Source organism: Ciconia boyciana, chromosome 4 (assembly GCF_034638445.1).
Source record: "Ciconia boyciana chromosome 4, ASM3463844v1, whole genome shotgun sequence".
NCBI lineage: Eukaryota > Metazoa > Chordata > Aves > Ciconiiformes > Ciconiidae > Ciconia > Ciconia boyciana.
The window spans coordinates 22,768,171-22,790,579 of record NC_132937.1 but is presented as its reverse complement, the minus strand read 5'-3'; the positions used below and the strand labels follow the sequence as shown (position 1 = coordinate 22,790,579).

The window sequence follows — 22,409 nt, the reverse complement described above, 5'->3', positions numbered from 1 at the left end:
AGCACAAGGTGGACTAAGCAGATCTGGATCTGCAGATCCAGCCTAAAATACCAGAAAACTCAGAAGCAGGGATGATGCAGGTTGATTAGTCTGCAAAGCTGAACTGTCAGTTCATATTAAGCAAATTTTCCAAGGTCTGAAAATCAGTAATGTATTAATGAAACACTCATCAGGGCAATGACAAACCCAGGCTATTTTTTTTTAAGATCATTAAAGAGACACTCCTGCAGCCTTTCTGCTCCCCATGCTAGCTGTCACCATAAGACAAGCAGGCTGAGCAATCACAGAATGCTCCTGCTAAGTTTACTTCATCTTCCTGAGCAGAGACATTATCATTCCCACTTCCTCCGGAGCACAGCACAGAGGTTAACACGTAATCTGTAAAAAAGAGAACACAGCTGCTTGTAGGATTTTAAGGGGAAGAGGGAGAGTTATTATTAGAGCTAAGCTTGACATCTCTGTAAAACCATTTAATAATTTCCTGCTAGCTTTTTATTCTTGTTTTGAATATTAGCACTCTCCATAGTAAACCACCGCTCAGCACAAGAAGCAGAAAAGCACGGAATGGAAACAAAGCCAAAGGAAGTGAAGTGACTTCTAGCCTGCCCTGCAGCAGACATCCATTTACACTCACTAGGGATGCCAATTTAAGAGCTATTTGCCAATACATTTTATATTCTGTTTTCTGAGAGACACTAAACTGAATGTTTATTTTATATTCCATGGATGGTTTAATGCATGTTTAAGAGCCAGTAAGCACCTTAAAAGCCTTTGCTGGCAAAAAGGTAAAATGTGTCTGTTGACTGTGCTTGGGGAGGGGGTCTCTGTTTCTCTTGGACAACTTGCTGAACAGCAAAGCAGCTGCTTACATGTCAGTGGGTGCAAGACCACAAGTCAAGTGTAATGAGAAATGCCTCCTTGTCCAAATTCAGATGTTTTCTTAACACTGCATAAGTGACCTGTTGCATCAGTGACCTGACAGTGGAGTTGTCCCTACGTGATAAGACCAGCCAGTCTGGTTTTTCACACTGCAAATGCAAAGAAGTGTATGCAATGTCAGTTAAGAAACCATAACCAAATCTTGCTTCTCCTTGGGGTGGGTTCAGTCGCAGAGGTACACAGCAGTACAGGGTGCTCTCCATTGCTCACACAAGGCTTTTACTTGAGCCACAAAGCAAAGACAGGGAAATCTGGAATGAACACCTCCAACGGCATACCTGATAACCATGTTTAAAATAACAATCTCAAAGTTGTTGGCCACTTTCTCTCACCACCCAGGACCATGCATGGGACTGACACCAGGCTAACAGGGTGCTGTTCCCTGTCCTATCAACAACTTTCTGCATGTCTGTGCACATGCCACACAGGTCAGTGTTTTTAAAGAATACCCTGCTTCTGAGTGTTCTGTTTGTCATACTCAAGACCTCATTTTCAGGGGGGCTGAGAATCTTCAGTCTGATGCAGGGATGTTGGCTTATGCCTTTCCATAATTCTACATCTTCCAAAATGCTGTGGAGCTCAGTTGTGCATAACACATTTCATACCTGAAAGGAAGGATGTTATTGAAGTACAGAGCATACATAGGTATTATTATTTACAAAGCTGCATCAGGAACACAAAGATCCAGACACACCCAATTATTTTAACAGACTTCGAACACTGAAACATGTTCCTTATTAATGTACACAAAAATACCAGTGCCTAAAGATGCTTCCAATTAAGGCTCAGATCAAGTCAAATGATTCATCTGGAAGGCCACAGCCTTTATCTCTGATGGCCAACTGGATTTTGACATAATTTCACTCAGGAATATGGGAGATTTCTTTCAAAGAAAAAGAAAAAGACATCAGGTGGCTGGAGATTGAAGTGGAGGTTGAAGTCACCCGGATAAAGAAAAAAAGAGTGAAATAAAGCAAGAAACTGATGTCAGAGAAGAAGGCAGATACAAGACAGGCACAGAAGAAGGGCAGGCAACCACCACCTGTAAGGGAAAAGAAGAAAAAAAGAAGAATTGATCACAAAGCACTTGAAGAACACACAGCCATGAAAGCAAAGGAGGGGCTGGAAGTGACACGCAGTAAAAGGGAAGGACCTGATAGTGTTCAGGTAAATATCTCAGCTTTGAGAACAATCTCAGAAAGAAAATTTTCAAAGGGAAACCAGTCAGCAATGAAAAATCTAGGAGGCAGAGCAGAACAAAGCAATATATAGGAAACAGAGGAATTAAAAGCACAGGGATAGGTGAAAAGACCACAGTGCTAGAGGAGAATTAGCAATGAAAGGGACAAGGACAGAAAGTCTATGGAAATGATGCTCAGCAGAAAAACCAGCCTCACTGACAAGTAGCAGGCTTGTTTCCTGCCTCACTACAAACACTGGCAGAGAGGAGGAGCATATACCAGGGAGAAGTGCATGAGCTTATTCACATATTTTCAAAGTTGATTTTCTTGTCAAGAACTGGGATCTAGACCTTGACTCACCAATTTATTTTACAGTGGCCGTCAGGGCCCCGTAAATAGCAATCATCAGGCCCTGACTGGGCAGCGAGTAGTGCACAGACACAGCCGTCCACTCCCCGGACTCCCAAAGCCACAGAGATATGGGCTATATTTTGAGTCAGGGAAAATGAGGCAAAAGCCTCTGGACTCCAGAGCCACACAACTCTTCCACTGGAATATTCTAGTAGATAAAGGGACATGAAACAGCAATCAGATTTAACAAGCTCAAGGCAAATATAGGAAAGGCAATACAGGACAAGTTAAAATTATGGTCTTTTAAGTTATTGTAATGAAAGTTATGTGAAAAGCCAAAAATCCTAAGAGTTTAAACAGTTTATGATGTTCCAAGAGCTTTAAAATAAAATGAATGCCTTTACAGCACATTAATTAAGTTTTTAAAATAACATTGGAATCAAAGCATCTCCATTTCAGAATATTTGAGATAATGGCTACTGAAAATGATTGAAAATATTTATGTGGAAATTCTAAAATTCAAAGAAACTGAAATTCAGAGCAAGCATTTCATCCCAGGTTTAGTTGGTATCATTATTATTATTATTATTATTATTACTCTTATTATTATTATTAATGGGTTTTACCATTTTAGCATAAACACCTTCATTATCTAGGACTGGATGTGGGTTTTGGTTCTGAATTTGTGCTCTTTGCAAACTTCATAAAGCCCTTTGTAACTTGATAATTACTAGTACTTCTTATAGAAGATTAGGAATGTCACAGCGATCCTCTCTTACTCTTGCCTACTCTAAAGCCCACAAGCCCTCCTACCACACGTGCAGAAACACCCAGATGGCTCCCAGAGACTTGGGGGGCCATGAGGAACCATTTCAGTACTCTGGATTTTGTGCTCCAACCCTTGGTTGCAGGAGCAGGGAGATGTGATCAGGCTCTGCAAAGTCAGCTCACACTTAGTGGAGTTTATTAGCTCCAGCTTCAGAGGTCGCATAGGTCTGTACAGAGTCAACACAGCTGTGGAGTGGATAAACCACAGACAAGATGAAACACCCTTGGGTAACTAGATGGGGATTAGATGATCAGCAAGAGTGGCTCTTCCCTCGTTGAAAGAGCTCCTGCTGTCCAGACCCTGTCACAGACCTGTGATTGGCCAGGGGATTGCCCAGGAATCTCAAGCTACCACCTCACAGCTCTGGACCATCATGTGGGTCCCTCTCTTTTTCCTTCTGCTTTCCTTGATCAGTTATGGCTTTCTGGCACACGTTCAGGGCTGAGGAAGTAGGCTGCTTGTTCTTGGTCACTTCTGGGCCACCTGTAATAACCCTCTTCCCCCCATCCCAAAGATCAAATACTTTGGGACTGACCTAAATCTGTTACGAAAAGGGTTTTATCAGCCAGCTTGTATTCTGCTTTTAAATCAAACACTTTGATAGTCCAATAGTAGGTGAGATCCAGGAATGAATCTGACTGAGCCCTTCATGGTGGGAGGGGACGCACGCAGACATGCCCACGCAGAGCCCGAAGGCAGACAGTGAGGTCTCACAGACACATCCACTCCTACCGCTGCTCCCAGAGCAGGGTTAGGGCCACGAAGGTTAGCAGATGACCTCGCTTCATTGTCTGAACTGAGAGAAGGCCAAATAGTAAAACAAAAGGAGTGTGATAAAAGTTACAGCTACGTATAATTGAAAGAATTAAAAAAAAAAAATTAAAAGCAGGGATTTCAACTTGTCTGCTCAGTGTCCCTGAAAGATTCTCTGGCAAACTGGGGACACTTCAAGTGCATTAAAACCTGCCCTGGAAGGGAAGTATCATCATATGCTGTAACAGCGATGAAATGGCATGACAATGGTGTCTGAGGACTTCGTAGTCTCACAGGGTTGCAACAGTACAGTGACACAGTGTGGGGTGCTGCGGCTTTGGGACATGCTGGTTTGCCTGAATAGGGTGTGTAGAAATGCCACAGAACATGTAGGGTGTCACTGGCAGGGTGATGACATACCTCGGCGCAGGGACAGAGTGATGCAACATGATGTAACCACGCAGTAAGCAGTGCCAAGGGGGGCTGTGCCGCGTCCCCGTGTCTCACCCAGCCCTCCGGGGTTACAGCTCTGCATGGCACCCTGAAGGGAAATGAGCTGGGCTACGCATGGTGATGTAACGTGTGGTGGCTCTGGGAATGGTGATGTCATCGTGGGCCTGGTGTCACACCAGTGACACCGTGGCACCCATTCAGAGCAGGAGCTGAGGGCGGCAGAGCCAGAGCGGGGCTGCAGAGCGACGTTCCCTCGTGTGAACCGCCATCTCCCGCTGCAGGAGGCACTGCAGTGACGTCATTCGGGGGGCTGACGTCACGACGCCGGTGGTGACGTCACCACTGTGCTGTCACACGGGAGCGCGGCGCCGCCCTGCTACGATGCCCGCTCAGGACAGGCCCTTACCTGTCGGTGCCTGTCGCCCGCCTTGGCTGGCATGGCGGCTGCCGCAGCGGCTCTCCGCCACCGGCCGCTCCTCGCGGCAGCCCCGCGCCCTCCCGGCCAACCGCCGGCCGGAAGTTGATAGCGGCAACCATGGCAACGCGCCGGAAGCGGCGCGCCGCCAATCCGGCCGCAGAATGCCGTCGGCCCTGGCTTTCCCCCGCCCGCAGTGCCAGCGCTCCCCCCGAGGGAGGGAATGGTACGTCCCAGCGGCGGCGGGGCGGGGGCCGCGGGGAACCGAGCATCCGGGCCCCGGAATTATTGACAGTGGCCCCACCCCGAACATGAATATGCAAATGAGGGGCGGGGCAGCGGCTGCCGGACCCGGAAGCGGCACGGCTGAGTCACCTCGGCGGTGAGCGGCGGCGTCGGCGATGAGGCAGCAGGCGCGGCGGGCGGCGGCGGCGGCGTCGTCGTCGTCCTTCGGCGCCTGAGGAGCCTCCCCGCGCCCGTCCGCCCTTCTTCCCTCCCTCCCTCCCGCCTGCCCCGCCCCGCCCCGCCCCAGGCCCGCCGCCACCATGATGGAGGAGATAGACCGGTTCCAGGTGCCCGCCGTGCGCGCCGAGATGCAGCCGCTGGTGAGGGGCGGGCGGACGGGGCCGCGCTGTCCCCGGGAGCCGCCGCCTCACCGGGGGTCCGGGCGCGGAGCGGGGGGGACGGGTGTCGCTGCTGCGGGGCCGCGGTGCTGAGGTCGGGCCCGCGCGCCGCGACCGTTATGTAACGGCCGTCCCCTCAGCGCCCCCGCCGCCGCCGCCATCCCCGCCGGGCCCCGGCGCCGTGCCCAGCGGCGGCTGCTGTGTCATCTCGGGGCGCCCGTGGTCACGGCTGCCCGCCCGGCCCTTCCGTCGTGCCCCCCTCCTCCTCCTCCTCTCCTGGCATCTCCCCGGGCGCCGTCGGTAGCAACGCCAGAAGCCGCCCGCGGAGAGGGCGGGGGCGGGCGAGCGGCAGCGGCTCTGCTCCTGCCTCGGTGGAAACGTCTCTTCTCCACACGCAGCGACGGCCCGGAGCATCCCGGCCTGGCTGGCGCATGGGGCGGGTGTTTCCCGCCGCCTCGGCCGGTGGGCTCCAGCGCCCGGCACGGGAGTGCCCCAGGGGGGTGGGAAGCGGCGGTGAGAGTGAGGAGCCCGGCCTGGGAGGGACGGGCAGCCAGAGCACCCGAGAAGCTGGAGGCACAGAGGGCTGGTGGGGTTTTAGTTGACTTTTACAAAATACGTGAGATCTGGGGGAAGAATGAGGCAGTGTTTGTGCGCAGTCTGGTCTGGGAGCTGCGGGTAGCGGTGCTCCCCAGGGACGGGATAGCTGCATGGCATGGCTGTGAAATACGCGAGTCCGGTGCAAGCTGTGGTATGAAGCTGCAGGACGTTCTCCGTGGCTGATTTTATAGCCACTGCTTTCAGTGCAAAGCTGCTGTTAGAAAAGTCCAGGTGTTTTGCAAAGAAACATCTTTGTCAAATTAATTTTGCTCACATAGAATTTTTTACATAAAAAAAGTAATCTGTGAGGGTTTGGTTGGGTTCTTTTTTCTGCTTTTTTTCCTCCCCATGCCAGGGCATGTGTTTTTCATTTCAGGATGTTTTTTCACTTCATAGACACAATTATACTCAATTAATGAGCTCTGAAGAGGTTGACATAATGGTTACACTACCACATGGGAGCCTGGGGAATCTTTGCAGAGAAGGAAGTATACAGGCTCATGGGACTTTGTGGCTGCATAAATGGGCAGGTAGAGTGGTCCCAGGCTTTTGTTAGCTTATGAAACAACACTTAGGAAGGAAGGCCAGCTGGCTGGCAGCCATGGGAGATGCTAGATCATCACCAAGTAGTCCAAGACTTCTTAGGAGCATGTAGCTGCTTTGCTTTGACGCTACAGGCTTGCTTGTGTATGTGTTGTGCGCCAGCTGCATGCCACAGAACACTTGAATGTGTTTGTCCAATTCTGTTTCCCATCTGGGAGAGATTCCCTTGTGTATTCCTCTCCCCTTACTCCTGTCTGCCTCACTCTCTGCCTGAAGGTGTGTTGTTATGTGTAACCTGGGACCTGTTGAAATACAGTTCACCTTGGCATTGAAGTGAAAGCTGGATAACAGGCTGACTCACTCAAGATGTTGATTCCCTTTGGCACATGGAGTAAGCAAATTCCATCTGAGCGTCTGATTATGTGAGACGGGGATATGAAATGTTTGGAAAGGTGGAAAGAACTTCAGTGGAATACTTGCACAGATCCTTTTGACAGCAGGTGAGGATAGGTTATTGGCAGGTTCATGTTAGCACTGAAGATACTACTGAGATTTCCAGTATATCAAACTGTACATTATTTAGAGTCGATGTACCAGTCCTCAGTTTCTTGTTGCAGCTAGTGTTTGTAAAAAGTTGAGAACACAGTAATTGTCTTGTGAACAGAAAGATTCAAATTACCCCTCAGTGACAAGAAAAACACTTTTCTTATGGTGGGAGTGTTGACAAATTGTGAAAATATTTTTAGCTTGGTTTTTGTTGTTGTTTCGTTCTGTAGCTTCTAATCTTTGTGGTGGGGAAGAAAATTGTCCATATAAGCTGACGTGCGCTTGTTGCATGCCCTACTTGTTGTGTGTGTTTTTACCAAGCAGAGGCAACAGATGTGACAATGCTGGTCCTCTTTATTCATTTTATTGAGGGCGGTGGGCATAGTAGTGAGATTAGCAAGTTTAGAAAAGCTGTTGGCAGACAAAAAATACTGCAAAAAAGTATTTCCCAAAAACCCCATGATAATAGTGGAGGAGTGGAATTGGCACATTCATGCATGTTTGCATGGACATGGAGTGAGCAGAACCCAAAGAGGTCGTCTGGTCCAACCCTGGTGTCTCAGGATAGGATGGTATATTGTGCAGCAGCGATAGTAAGCTTAGGAAGCAGGTTTCCTTCCCTTCTTCAGCAGCCAAGAATTAGGAAATTTTCACAAAGGGCTTTAACACTTGTATTAAAAGAATACTTTGAACCTGTGCTTCAGGGTTTCAGTTGATTTTTAACTAATGAAGCTCATAGTGAAACCTTGTGAATGTGAGGGGCTGTTGCTGTGACTGGGTGTGTAGGATTCTTCCACGTGCCTGGAAATGCTAGCATTGGGCTCAGAATTGGGACAGAACAAGTCTGGTACAGCATTTCCAGTGGCTTCCTCTGCGTTGTAGCTCCTGGTCTGTACCTTGCAAGTAGGGACTGGATGCCTGGAAGAATCCTTGCAGTTCAGCTGAGGTTTATCACACTAATTTGCTTGAGTGACATGGTTCTGCCCAGTACTGCTGCTTTGTTCTGTTACAGTTACCATTTGTCCCTTCCCTCTCCCTCCCATCCTATACTTTAAAGTGCAGAATAACCTTAGCATCTTGGACTACTTGTTTCTTCTTCCCAGTGTAAAAGCTTTCAGTTCCACATGGTCTCAGGGAGAGATGAGATTGGCAGCCTTTTCCGCATCCAAAGGGCTGAGGTAGAAGTTTGTTTTCTACGTGAGACCTAAGAGTCATTGTAAACTGCCACTGAAGCTATAAAAAAAAGTTTTGAAAGATGATCCCCTGCTGAAAGCAAATACAGAAGAGAAGGTTCCTTGCTTGATTTGAAGTGCATACACTATATGAAATGTTTTTTCATCCTGTTCCAGCTAGAGGGTGACCTAGGAGGGTACTGTTCCCTCTGAGCCTGGCCAGTACCTGGCAGTGTGAGAAGTATCCTGGAAGTGAGGTTTGTGAAGCTAGGCTTTGCTTGAAATCCTTAAAAACTTTGTGTTGTTGACCAGCATGCACGCTTTTGAATGTCTTATTCATCTGTGTAGATAGTGTCAGCTTTTGATGTCTTTATGCTGAACTCCAGGATAACTGCTGGTGATCTGCCTAGAAACCATCTGACAAACAGGCCTGCTGATCTGCTAATGTTCAAAATTAAGAGATAGGTACGGCTGTTAAATGCTGAAGGGAAGCCATTCTTAGAAAGTAGTCTGAAGCCTTTCTGAGCCCCTTAGCCTCCAAACCTGCCACTGATACTGGCACTATTGATCAACTGTCTGTCAGGGGTGATAGTACACCAATGTCTGGTGTCCACTGAGTATACATCCTGACAATAACCAGTGTTGTATTTACTGAGCAGGGACAGAGAACCTGACGCATCCATGGCTTTTTGCAAAAGTAACTTCTTTAAAATTCAAATGTGTCTGGTGGGAGAACCTTCTCTCTTTGACAGCCTTGTCCAGCCAAGGGCTGAATTGGTGTCTCATTGCAAGGCTAAGGCAGCACCTAACTAGCACAGACTGGAGCTGTGTGGAGTACTGCTTGCTCTGACAAAACCTACCAGAATCCCTGGTTGCTGCAAGTTTCTCTCTGCTAATAACAAGTCAGATAGGGGTTGTGTTGCAGAGCCGGGAAGCTTTTAGTCTGCAGGCTGCACGGTGGCCAGCTCTCTCATATGTGATCTCCTACCCTTTGCATCAGATGCAGTGATATGAAGTTAAGAAGGTGGGCAATCATTTCCTCCTCTCTCCAGCCTGTTTGGATAAGCATTGCAGAGTCAAGCAAGCTGTCTTGACTCTGCTTGACCTCTACAAACATGTTATGGGAACTGCTGTGTACTAATGCAGACCCAAGGAAAGGTTCAGCACAGGACTTAATGAGGGAGTTGCTGTGGCCAGATGGACAGGATGGCATACAGACCCTGGTTAAACATGAGCAGGTTGTAGGATGGGATGAGGTCCAGTGTTTCACATCTTTGCAAGACACATTACTCTGCATATTTTGATATTGTGACACAATTCTGGACATATTCATCATGGAAGGGAAGAAAGGCTGGTAACTGGCACTTGATCACGTTCACATGGCACCTTTCCATGAGAATGGGATGGTCTGTTCTGATCCCCATTTCCTGTCTTGGATACTGGTGGCTCTTGGCTTCCATTCCAAAAATGCCCGCCTCTTCAAATTAATATAAACTTATTTACAATGGGTTTTTACTCCTAATGCTTAGTATCATGCCTTCCCTATCAACATGATGCAAGCTCAACTGTGGAAACACTGTTCCGCTTAGTTTCTATTCGATCTCCGACTCAGCTTGTCATGATCCTTCTGCACTCACAAAAAGTGCTCTCTTCGTTAGCTGCTGGGTAGTGGGTTAGTTTCAGATAAAGCCAATTTCCAGCATTGCAGGGATGCATGGTGTGATGGGGCCTGAACTTCATTATTTCTGGGACACTTATACTTGGTAGGTAGCTATCTTGGCTGATGGGGTTGGTGTTTGTCGTGTTAACTTCCAACTAGACAATTTTTCCCAGTCTGTTGTTGTCAGTGCATTGTTGTGATGATTGGTGTTGGTTTGTGTTCTCTAAGTTTTTTCTCAGGAAGGTTTCCTAACATATAATTCTCATTACAGAGGTAGATATTAGAGAGAGAGATGAAGGGACACTTGCACAGTGAGGATGCTGCAGAGAAAAAGGATTAGAATACTCTTTGAAATAGGAATGGGGGAGCCTGTAATTATATGTAGACCCATCTTTTCTTCAGCACTGAAGCCTCACTACATGCTCTCCCTGTGATGTATAAGTCTATGTTTTGTGTTGTTAGGTTAAATAAACTCTTGCAAAATCCTCAGTATTTTTGTTGAAACGAAATGTACCGAGCACGATGCAGTGGCGTTGTATCTTGAATTCTGCCGGTACATGAAACCCTCCTGAGTCTGTGTCTCTAGCATACACCACTGGCTGGCATATGATGGCAAACTGACAGATGACAGTGTTGGATCACACATTGCTCTCGTACACGGGTGGAGGCAGTTTCTGTTCTTAGCACAAAAATGGAAGTAGAGTAAAAGTGCTCTTGCCCACATGGCACCAGTATGACTTTTCCTAAGAAAAAGCACCTGTCAAAGTGCAGCAGCTTCATAGGAGCTTTGACACAAACTCCTGAGATTTTTGGCTCGCTTTCTGAAAGTGGCAGCTGGAATGCAGTATTTCAGTTTCCCGTTTCTTGGCCCATGTGAAAAATGGGAGCTCTTTCCAGAGAAATTGGGCTGATGGTTCTTATATCTCATTCTGAAGCATTGTGGCCAGGCTTTGGGACCTCAGGCTGGGAGCTGTACTTGTGATGATGACAGCCAACCTAAGGATTTTGCTTAGCCACATCCTACCTACAGTGATGCTGTTAGCTTTTTAGCTGAGATGCCAAATCTACGCTGGTCCTGGAGGTGTAAAATTTCCAGAAACTTTGAAGATACAGAAGATGCATTTCTATACATTTTTTTTGAACACTAGAAGAGAAAAACAGAAAAGAAAAAATTAGATTATCTACTGGATACTTAGTTTTTAAAAAATGAACTATAATTTTAGTCAGCAGACCATATGAGTGCTCAGCATGCTTATAGAATCTGCATTCTTTATTTTTGGAAAATATTGACTATGTCATCCTAGGAAGGTTGTTCTGTGTGTTAAGATGTCTTTGTTTTGTCAGGTACATCCCTAAAACGGGGAAAACCTAAAAATAGAAAACAAAAAGTAACTAAGAAGTGAAAGGAAAGGTTATACCTGTAGGGCTTAGAAATAGTATGTTAATATAACATTAGGTCTGTAGTGCAGATACACAAGAAACTCATCTTTCTAGAAAGAAAAAGCTTCTAAAATGAAAATGTCATCCTTATGTATATTCATTGTAATGTAGCCCAGGGGTTACACAGCTATATGTTTTGGAAATGCTTACAGTACATGAGATTTGTAATGTTGCAGTACTATGGCTTCTGAAATAGAACTATTTCAGATAGTGCTGCTTTTAATTATACAGCCTGTTTAGATGTGCTGCAGTGTCATCTATAGCAGTAGTCTAAAGATTACCTCCCTGAATACTTCAGCTCATTGGGGTTCTGTCCTGTCCCGTATCAGGCCTTTGGTACAGAGGTACAGGAGCATTTTTATTACCACCTCAGGCCAGGTTGAAACTCCAGCAGTGGTCCAGCACAGGCTTCTGAATGACTGTGGTAAGGGATGCGGCTGCTGTAGCTACAAGATGACCTGTCAGGATGCAGGAGCATGTTCTGGCTTGCACTCTTTCTGCAGGCACACTGTTTCTTCTTCTCCACTTCTCTGTACAAACTCTGACTATGGTTGTTCTGCCAGTCATGTTTGGAAATATCTTCTTGAGGGAAGAAAGGTGTTTAAAAAGGGGCACTGAACTCTATGAAGAAGTAATCTGCACAGTCCTCTCTTGGGATTCTTCCATAACTCCCAAGAGCTCATTATCTGTAGCTTGATATTAATATCTACTCAGACACCAATTTCTGCTACTGGTAGAGCTGTATACTCTCTCTGCCAGTAGGTAGTGGCAGGTCCATAAAGAGGCAGACAAGATGAGCAAAATGCCAGGGTGAGAGGAGAGCAGCGCGTGCCTTTAATTCTGCAGGCCTTCATTCAAGGAAAGCCCTCAGCTTCCCAACGGGGTTGTAGGGCGCATGTGGCCTCTCTGGAGTTACATCTTCCTTGTGGTGAAATTGAAGACTGAACTTGATAAGAACAGAGGAAGAGACCCCATCACTGGTTTGATCTGTGGGGCAGGGGATTAAGAGTGGAGCTGGCTAATGGCAGGACTGGGAGTCAGTCAGTCAGTCTGTTTTTTCCAGAAATTTTAAGACCTTGGCTGGAGTAGTTGTCTTTCAGCTTCTATGCAGATCAATTATCTGTCACTTTCCACAGACAGTCTGTAGAAACATGTCTATGCTTTCCCCTCACACTCACACATGCCATGCATCTTCGGTGAAGTCTTGTGCCATTTTTAAAATAAGGTCCCTCTGAGGTTATTCTGTATCTGTCACTATAAAATTGACATCATAGTGATGCAGCCACTTGCAACTAGTAAATCTGTCAGTTCTAGCTTGAACCCTGTGTAGTCTCCCTGACCATTATTCTTTCTGAGATTTAAAGTGTAATCTTGTGCAATGGATCGGTGTCCATTTTTTAGGATGCAATAGAAAGGAAGCATTTGCTTCACTGGTTTGACTCTGAGGATAGTGAGTTGGAGTGAATGAAATTGTTGGTGGAAATTTTCTTTATTTTGAAGAGTACCTGCTAGGGAATCTGCTCAGCTTTTGGACACATCCATCACTGATTCACAGGATAGCAAGGTTTATCACTTTGGGAAACTTTTTTGTGAAGAAATGCTCTCTTAAAACATGCAGAGTATACTGGCTTTTACTAAGTAAGTAAAAGCAGTCCCAACTGCTTTTACTAAGTAAGTTGCAGAGTCATCTTAGTTGTGGACTGAGAAAAGTGTGTTATTTTCAGTAGTAAAGCTGAAGGCAGCACAAACTGCTTTTGTTGAGAAGAGCATTGGCTCTCTAAAAACGGGTAAGACCTTATTTCCTATACAGAAGGGAAAAGGGTGAGTATTATTTGTTATGTCTTAAAAATCTACTCCAGCTGTACTGGCAGGCTGTCTAGTGGAGGTGCAGCCTCTTTGCCTGTGAACAAGTTATTTTGCTAGAACATACTTAAATTCTTCCTGAGCTTAGTAAGTTCTACTGCATAGCTGCAGCTTTATTATGGCTGTTGACAAGTTGTCTGTCTGGAGTTAGTGGAGAAAACATGTCAACAAAGCCGTAGTATAGGTCAGGCTATCAAATAACTAGCCACCAAGTAACTCCTGTAACCCAGTAGCATCTGCCTGCCAGAGCACGTTGTTCAGAGACTGTGTGCAGTGCTGAAGCAGGTAGCACTAACCTCATCAGCAGTCTGCAATCTCTCCCCACATACTTCCCAAAGCTTGCTTCCAGAATAGACTGTGTTAGAGCTCTTCCGTCAAGCTTCTGTTTCTTTCAGTGTCCAGGACCATCAGATGTGAATCATTCCTCCTTGGGCGTGATACAATGTCTTGCCTTGTGCTTGTCTGACACTGTTTTTCTCAGTTTCTTTTCAGTGTCCTTCCTGAGCTAAGATCGATTAATATGAGCAACTGACCTTTTGGGCTCTGGAGCATTCAGTCTAATAAATCCTGTAGACAGTCTCTTTTCCTAAGCCAAGCACAGCAGCGGTGTTCTAATGATCATCGTTTCTCTCTGTCTTGTGTGTTTACTGATTGCATGGGAATGTAGGTTAGTGACTTAGTACACCCATATTCGTATAAACCATTTACTTAGGTTATGTCTTGTTTCAGGTTTTTGTATGTGGCCCCAGGTGAAAACAAATCTTGGTTCCTGTCTCAATGTCAGAGATGCTTATGCTGACCTAATTATTGTTTCCTCCCCTACTCCCCAGTGAATTTGGGGAATGGTGTGGTGTCTGTTTGTTCACTAAGTTTGCCACAGGCATTGGAAGAGCCTTTGAGCTGGGATGAGATAGCCTGCTTTGGTGGTGGCCTTTCCTGCTTCTTGCTTTCAAACAGGTCTCTTACAGTTGGCCAGTAGAAGATATTTTTTTCCTGGTGGATCAAGTATCTTTAGCTTCCTTAAATGCAATTATTTTTGTGTCTTCATCAGTTCTTCATTTCACTCCTATGCACAGTTGTCCAAGGTAACTTGAAATTTTTCATGTTTCTGTGTGCACCTCTGTGGTAGTATTCTCAGACTTAAGGTACTGTGGCTTCCTTTTTTCCCCTCAAAGTGAGAAAGTACTGCAGTCCTTGCGGAAGAGCACACTGGCAGTGTATCGCAGTATTTGAAAGGACTTGTTGGTTAGACCCATGTTTGTAAAATCAGAAGAAATTGATTTATGCTTGCCTAAGCTCTTTGGTTAGTATTGCTTAAATCATGTCCCCAGACAGTGAACTATGTTGGTTTGACTCTTTGGCTGATGTACCAGTCTTACAGCAGACTAATGATAGGACAAGGGAAGCAGATGAAACTTGCCATGTTTTGAGCCAAGCTAGTTCTAGCAAAGCAGCTTCTTAGAGCATGTCAGAACATGCAGGTCTAATATCTGTTAGAGATGAGGAGGAAAGGAGATTCAAATCCACTCTTGCTCAGCCTCCCAGTGCTGCTGAATTGCTAGCTGAGCTCCTAACTGAAATGATTATTGCTGTCTTGCTCTGCGGTGGTGTGAGATGTTCTTTAAGGTCACCATATCTTAAAAAAAAAAAAAAATTATATATATGTGTCACTAAGAGGGGTACCAGAGTCCAGTAAACCCAGTCTGCTCCTCAAAGTGTTCTTTATATTGACAGACTGCCAAACAAACAAAATGCACAGGAACCATAGTGGTGATGCTCATTTATTCAGAAAATGTTTGAATTCTGTGTGAGCAGAGAAGTTCCATAAGTCAAATCGTAATGTTTGTGGCCATGGTTAGAAATCTCTGAGTATAAAGCTTTTGCCTGCAGTGGTTAATGCAGTAGAGGAATGTACTTACTATTTTAATACCTGGGGGGCTTATCCTCATTGGTAGTGGCTCAATCGTGGGGCTTAACTTTTAATCTGAAACTTGTTTTGTGGTCAGTTGTTGCAGGTAGCTTGAGGTGTAGTAAAAGACAAATGTCAAGATTTCTGAAGTCTGCAGAACTTGAACATCCAAGGAGCTGTCTGAGCAGACTGACCACCTGAGAAACGGGGGAGAGATGGAGAGAGGTCTACATTGCATGGGGTGCATGTTGTTAATGGAAAAGAAAAAACAAATAGGAGTGTTCCTGGCCAGAGATAGCATTGTAAAGCTTTTGTCTGGCAGGATCTTGTGACCGACGCTCCTAAAAACAATACGCTCCTTTGTATGAAAGCATGATTTTCTTCCCAACCACATGCATGTGATGCAAATGGAAAATACATTGTCTGTGATGGCCAGAGCAGACCCTCCAGTTGGACACCACATAGACATTCTGAAGGCACTGCTTTGTCAGTTGAGGGATGGAAAGGGGTGATCACGCTGATGGAACAAAACTAGTGAAGGTTCACCCTTCCAGTCTTGGTTTGTGTAGTTTGGAGTACAGAGTCTCGGGTATACAGCAAAATACGTAGTGCTCCTGTGTCCATCCAGGGACCAGCTCTGTTGGCATAGCCTCCCCTCTGCAGCAGCACTTCCAGTCCCACGCTTCTGTGAGACAGCTTTGTTCCAGTGGCAAAATAGATTTAGCGTAAGTACAGCCTGTGTCATCGAAATGCTGTAGTGTCTTTTTAGTTGTAGCATTGAGCCCCAATGGTTGCGAATGTGGATTTATTTTAAAAGCACAAGGGAACGCACAATACCTGAACCTTGGTTCTCATAGCATCTGGCTGTGGAATACATGTGAAGTAAGAGAAAGCCGAGCATGATATCCCTTGAGACAAGCTGAGGGGTATGTGAACAGGATGGGGATGGGAATGGGAATGTGTAACAGGGCTTTCACAGGATCCATGTGGTATGGAAGCAGCAGGAAAAACTTTTTTGCTAAGCTTAGGATTCTTAAACTTCAAAGAATCTTGCAGCAAAATTGTGTTGTAATCCAGGGAAAGACTTAACCGTTCCTCTCTCCCCCTACCAACCTCTTTTGGGTCTGTGGGTCTGTCTAGATCGCTAATCTTAATTTCCCTTTATATAAGAAAAAAATATTGTGCATAGCAGTCCTGAGAATACTTATAAGAACAGCATGTTCACAGGCTTTGAAGATGGAGGTCACCTAGCCCACTGGAGCATGTAAAAGCTGCACTTCACCTTGGGTTGTTGGCAGTTGATAAGCCTAGGAGAAACTGCTTGCTAGTGATTCCATTTCTGTAAATGTGTGTTTGTCAAAAGTTGGATTTAGATTGCAGTTTTGATCACTGTGCTAGGATTAAGGAGAATGGGTATGGTAAAGGAGTTAGAGGAAGTCCAACTCTTCTTGAAAACGTGTTGAGATACATTGGTACTGAGGTTTAACTGGCAGGAATTGCCACTTCAGGATGTTAATGCAAAGCCTGGAGATATAGTCTAGAATTCTGCAAAGCACTAGCGATTCCTTTGCTGCTCTGATAGAGTAAAAAGTCATATTGCTGTTTGTCTTCATCTGTTCCAGCAGAGCCAAACTCTTCAGTGGATGTACTTTAGATACCGTATCACAAAAGCACTTCTCTGTGAAAAGAATTTCTTGTACCTCTTGCAAAAATTAGGGTAAAATGATTGTGAAAATAACTGGGATGATTCATGCTGTGCATGTAAGAATTATTATAAAGAGATTATCTGTTTATGGGAGAATGCTTCATTTGGATTCTATGTAGCTACATAGAATTTATAATCCATGCTTTCTGCAGAAAAATTTCCTCGTGCTGCAGTGGGAAATGTCAGATATGAGCTTTTACTAACTCTGAAGTTCTGTATTTGCAACATTGAATTCTTAAAGATTAATCTCTGAATTTGGGGGGAAAATTTCTTTGGGTAGAGACCAACCCAGAAAAAAAAGTTTGTCCCATTAGGTTAACTGGTAGCACACACGAAATCTAGAGGTGCTTCTGTATTGACTTTCAGAGGTGTGAAGTTTGCAGTGCGTGCTGCTTGGTTTGTGGCCATAGGCTGTGCTCGATTTGACAAATGGAGATGCATGAATTAGGTGCCCACTTAACCTCTTTTCAGTGACTGGGACCCTGGTTGTTGTTCAGTCTGGGTACGAGACTGAGAAAGTATGTGTGTGCGTTGCCAAGACACCAGCTCTCTTTTCAACTCTGATCTGGAAACTAGTGGTCAATGATACAGACTCTAACAGTGCCAAAGTTTTCCCTTGGTTGTCCAAATGATTAACCCTTGAAGCAATATTTAGTACTATGTGCCTATATAGTGGTGCTCATTTGAGGAGCTGGTGCCTAATATCCTAGCACATCGGTGGAGAGGCACAAGGTGCTTTTACTGGCATGAGGTGTGCGTTTGAGGCTAGCTTACTTCATTTCCTCAGCTGTTTTATGATTCTGTTTTTCTGTGTTGTGGTAGGCTGACCCTGGCTGGACACCAGGTGCCCACCAAAGCCCCTCTATCACTCCCCTCAGCTGGTCAGGGGAGAGAAAATGTAACAAAAGGTTCGTGGGTCGAGATAAGGACAGGGAGAGATCACTCACCAATTACTGTCACGGGCAAAACAGACTCGACTTGGGGAATTAAGTTTATTTTATTGCCAATCAAGTCAGAGTAGGGTAATGAGAAATAAAACCAAATCTTAAAAACACCTTCGCCCCACCCCTCCCTTCTTCCCAGGCTCGACTTCACTCCCAATTTCTCTACCTCCTCCCCCCAGCAGTGCAGGAGGACGGGGAATGGGGGTTGTGGTCAGTTCATCACACGTTGTCTCTGCCCTCCATCCTCCTCAGGGGAGGACTCCTCACACTCCTCCCCTGCTCCAGCGTGGGGTCCTTCCCACGGGAGACAGTCCTCCACGAACTTCTCCAGCGTGGGTCCTTCCCACGGGCTGCAGTTCTTCACGAACTGCTCCAGCGTGGGTCCCTTCCACGGGGTGCAGTCCTTCAGGAACAGAAGGTCCTGGTCCCAGGTCCTGCCAGCAAACCTGCTCCAGTGTGGGCTCCTCTCTCCACGGGTCCACAGGTCCTGCCAGGAGCCTGTTCCAGCGCGGGCTTCCCACAGGGTCACAGCCTCCTTGGGGCATCCACCTGCTCCGGCGTCTGCAGGTGGATATCTGCTCCACCGTGGACCTCCATGGGCTGCAGGGGGACAGCCTGCCTCACCGTGGTCTTCACCAGGGGCTGCAGGGGAATGTCTGTTCTGGTGCCTGGAACACCTCCTCCCCTCCTTCTTCACTGGCTTTGGTGTCTGCAGAGTTGTTCCTCTCACATATTCTCAGTCCTCTCCCTGGCTGCAGTTGTGCAGGGTTCTCCTCCCTCCCCTCCCCCACCCCTTCTTAAATCTGTTATGCCAGAGGTGCTACCAACCATCGCTGATGGGCTCAGCCTTGGCCAGCGGCGGATCCATCTTGGAGCTGTCTGGTATTGGCTCCATCGGACATGGGGGAAGTGTCTAGCAGCTTCCACCCCTGTAGCCCCCCCGCTACCAAAACCTTGCCACACAAACCCAATACATTTGTTATGAGCAAGAAATTTTACTGTTTTTTACTAAGCTGTGGCAGTTTGACAGTGGCTCTGATGCTGAATGACCATTGATAATTGTGTAAAAAGTAGAAAAATTCAATGCTAAGTCTTCAGACTTCTCAACTTCTAAGACCATATCTGGCTGTGTGGTCATTCTAGTGTTGCAGATTTACTTGATTGCACAAGGTCCTGACAGCTCTTGCAAATCTTACTTGGTTTGAGGATCAAACACTTCATTTTTGGTTTCTGACTTGTCTTTTGTGGAAGATTAGTCAGAATTATAGGGAGATGTTCTCAGCTTTTTTTAATAGATATGTAGGAACTCAAAACCAAGTCCTGATGCGTTTTTGTTGACTCCTCCTTTCCAGGCCAGTTGATTTTGGGTTTTTGAAAGATTTTCAAATGGCCACTGAAGTCTGGCTTGCTATATTAATTAATAACTGGGAGAAAGCTAGATGCTTTTACCACAGGTATCCTCCATTGGTATGGCAGTTGGTAGATATTGTGGAAGAACCTGCCGGGAGACTTTGCATAAATTCAAAACTCATTAACATCACAGGGAATTACCAGCAGTCGGTTGCAGTGGTGATAATGTTTTCATGCTGACATACGGAGAGCCAGAAGGCATGGCTGAGGCAGGCCTATTAAATACCACTCCAAGCTTGACCTTCTGAAGTGTATCAGACCCTTGCTGAGATTTTATTCCCTTGATACTGCAAACTTGTTCTTTTGGTTTAGCGGAACTGAAGAACTTGCTCTTAACAGTCTGAAGCTGTACTTCAGGCTGTGATCTTAATTGATAAACATGACAAATCCTTTAATTTTTCAAGGTTGAAGTCAGTTCATCCTTTTTATTACGCAAAGATAGAAGTGCTTGTCCTTGGTCAGTACTAGGGTATGGGGCTTAATTCTCTTGATTGCCAATAATGATAAAAAAACCTTCAGCTTAACTGGTAAGTCATACCAAATTTAATGGGATCACTTCCAAATGAGTATTTTGGTAATTGCACTAGTCCTCATTCTGCTGTTTCTTTTGGAATAACTACCACAATGTGTCTAACTAGTAGTTTTTAGATGGACATATGCCTGCTCTTCAAAGACAGGGCTGCTTCCCTGGCAGGTTGTAGTGCTACACATACTGTATTGCAGTGAATAGTGAATGCCATTATGGATCTATCACTGCCACCAGAATCCTCTCAAACTTCAAAATAGTGTTACACATGTGGAAATACCATCTTTTTACTCAGTCTGCCGATAGCAGGGTCAATGACCGTTTTGTATTGCTGGGTCAGATTTTTCAAAAGTTAGTTATTGTCTCTCCCTGAGTTTCCAGGTGAGTTTTGCTGTATTTGTCAGCATGACCTTCAGTTAATACCTCAAGTGCCTGCCCACAACCAAAGTCTATTGTGGGCGAATGCTGTCTGAACTCATTTCACTCTGGGTCAAGCGGTGCAAGCAGTGCTCAGGTGATGAGCACACATAGCACTCTAAACCAGAGCTGCTTCATTAGTTTTCAGTAAGGTCCTGCAAATACATGCTCCAGCTAAGTCCTCTGTACATCTTATCTTTTGGAAGAGGGGATTGCACTGTGGTCACTTCGAGTGCTGGTGGGATGTACAGTCCCCTTCAGAGGGCAAGAGGCACCTAACAGACATGGCTAAGATGGGGTAAAAGCTAGTTATGGATAGGATTCAGATTAACCCTCTCCTAAATGGTGTCAACAGTTCAAGTTACAGACTTCTTAAAGGCTAGAGCGACCAGATGGATGTCTTCTGAAGTTATTTTAAAACTACTTACTTTTGTCTTACAGAAACATTTTTTTAAAAACTGGAAATATAAAATCTTAAAAAGAGGAATTGTTGCTGTATTTTACCAGTTTATTTAGCAGTTCTGTCTGAATTTGTCCTGTTTCTACCTGCTAGTATTTACAAGTGTCTTGGTAATTCCTCTACAGTAGGATGGAGAAAGGGCTAATAAACTACCGGGGTTTATTAAAAATTGTTTTACTAGTTGCTGAAGTGTAGTAAGTGGTTCTGTAAATCTGGCCTTCTTTCAATTTGGCAGAGCACCTGGAAAACTACCAACCATGTCCAGTGAATGTTTCAGCGTAATTAATGTTTCCTGAAGTGGGTTGCTGCTCTGAAGCTCACCTCAATTTGTACCAGGAAAAAGCAAAAACTTTATTTAGGGCAGAGGGGTGTGCTGAGTGATGAGTGTACATCAAAAAGCTCTGAATTGAAAGTAAAGATGTCTTCTGGGATGGAGGGGTTGATCCCTGAGATCTCAGCACCAATGATGGGGGGAGAGGGAATAGCATCCTAAAGAGTCTTAAGGAGCTGTTACCCTATGGTGTGCCTCCAGGTCAGTGGATGTCCTGGTGTTGCTGTACTCTGCTGCAGGTGTTGGGCTGTCTTCAGACCTGGCTGAAATGCCAGCATGCTTTTCAATTGCAGAAAGCTAGTGGACTCTTGATAGAGTCTGCCTGTTCCCCAGCATATAGAAGATCTATATCAGTCTCCTTATATACCTTAAAAAACCAAACCAAAAAGCCCAAGCCATTTAAAAGGGCTACATGCTTGAGGACATCATACCTCTGAGTCAGTAGGTGGAAAGCATTTTACTTGTTACTGAGATTGGTCTCTGTTCTGTGTTGCATCAGTAAGTTGTGCTCTGTGAGGAGCTTAAGGTGACTGACAAGGGAGACCATCAGGGTGACTGATGCCTCGGGGGTAGAACAGCTGTTAGAAATCTCCCTTAAAACCACAAAGGAGGACCCTACAAACTTACAAGTGGCAGATTTTTTCAGGGTCATAAGTAGGATGCTATGAGCACAGTGAGACTGGGGCAGGGGAATGCTCCAGGTGAAGGTGAGGAACTGAAAGGAGGTGTAGAGAGAGTGGATTGGAAGGAGGATGCAGGTACAGTCCTCCTGGAAGATGACCATTGCAGCAGTAAGTGGTGAGCATAGTATGAGGCAAGGCAGAGGGCTTTTAACATGTTTGAATCTGTAATATGCCAAATACAAGCATCATCCAAGTCCTAAGTCCTGTTTTCAGCTTTTAAAAAGAGGCGTTAAAAAGTGATGCACCATCAGTGTTGTGCTGATGTACCTTTTCCTTTAGAAGCACACTAGTGGAAATAAATCAACTACTCTAGCTGGCATTTCAGCCATACTTTCTTAAAGGAGCAAATTAGTATCACCATGCATAGTTACCTTCAGTAATGGCAACTGGACACTTTTTGAAAATGGACAAGCTTGTAGCTTTGAGATCGGAGTGGGGAGCGCTGGTTAAGTGTAACAACTTCTCTTACTGAAATGGAGCAAAGGAAATGGCAGCTTAAGTCTGTTCCTCAGGAGCTCTGTAGAAGTGATGGGTCAAAATCAGATTTTATTTTGAAATTGAATGCTGTGGTTCTTACCAGATTGCTATGATAGTGTAAATGCTGCTGTGCAATTAAAATTAATCTGTATCAATATTAGTCTTACTGTATTACCTTGTCA

The 22,409-nt window shown here is 45.5% G+C and overlaps 2 protein-coding genes across 4 annotated transcripts in view; one reads left to right on the top strand and one right to left on the bottom strand.

Annotated features, from left to right (window-relative positions):
- DNAI1 (dynein axonemal intermediate chain 1) overlaps nt 1–4,945 on the bottom strand; it is a 151,822-nt gene extending 146,877 nt beyond the window's left edge. Inside the window, exon 1 of the mRNA XM_072860890.1 lies at nt 4,913–4,945. Coding sequence (XP_072716991.1) covers nt 4,913–4,945 — 33 coding nt within the window. The remainder of the gene's footprint in view (nt 1–4,912) is intronic.
- Nucleotides 4,946–5,302: 357 nt separating this feature from the next.
- The window catches only part of FAM219A (family with sequence similarity 219 member A), a 104,138-nt gene continuing 87,031 nt past the window's right edge, over nt 5,303–22,409 (top strand). For 2 of the 3 annotated variants that reach the window (XM_072858843.1, XM_072858842.1), the window contains exon 1: nt 5,303–5,526. In XM_072858843.1, the coding sequence (XP_072714944.1) occupies nt 5,467–5,526 (60 nt within the window). In that variant the 5' untranslated portion in view covers nt 5,303–5,466. The remainder of the gene's footprint in view (nt 5,527–22,409) is intronic. The other variant, XM_072858844.1, reaches the window with a different exon arrangement.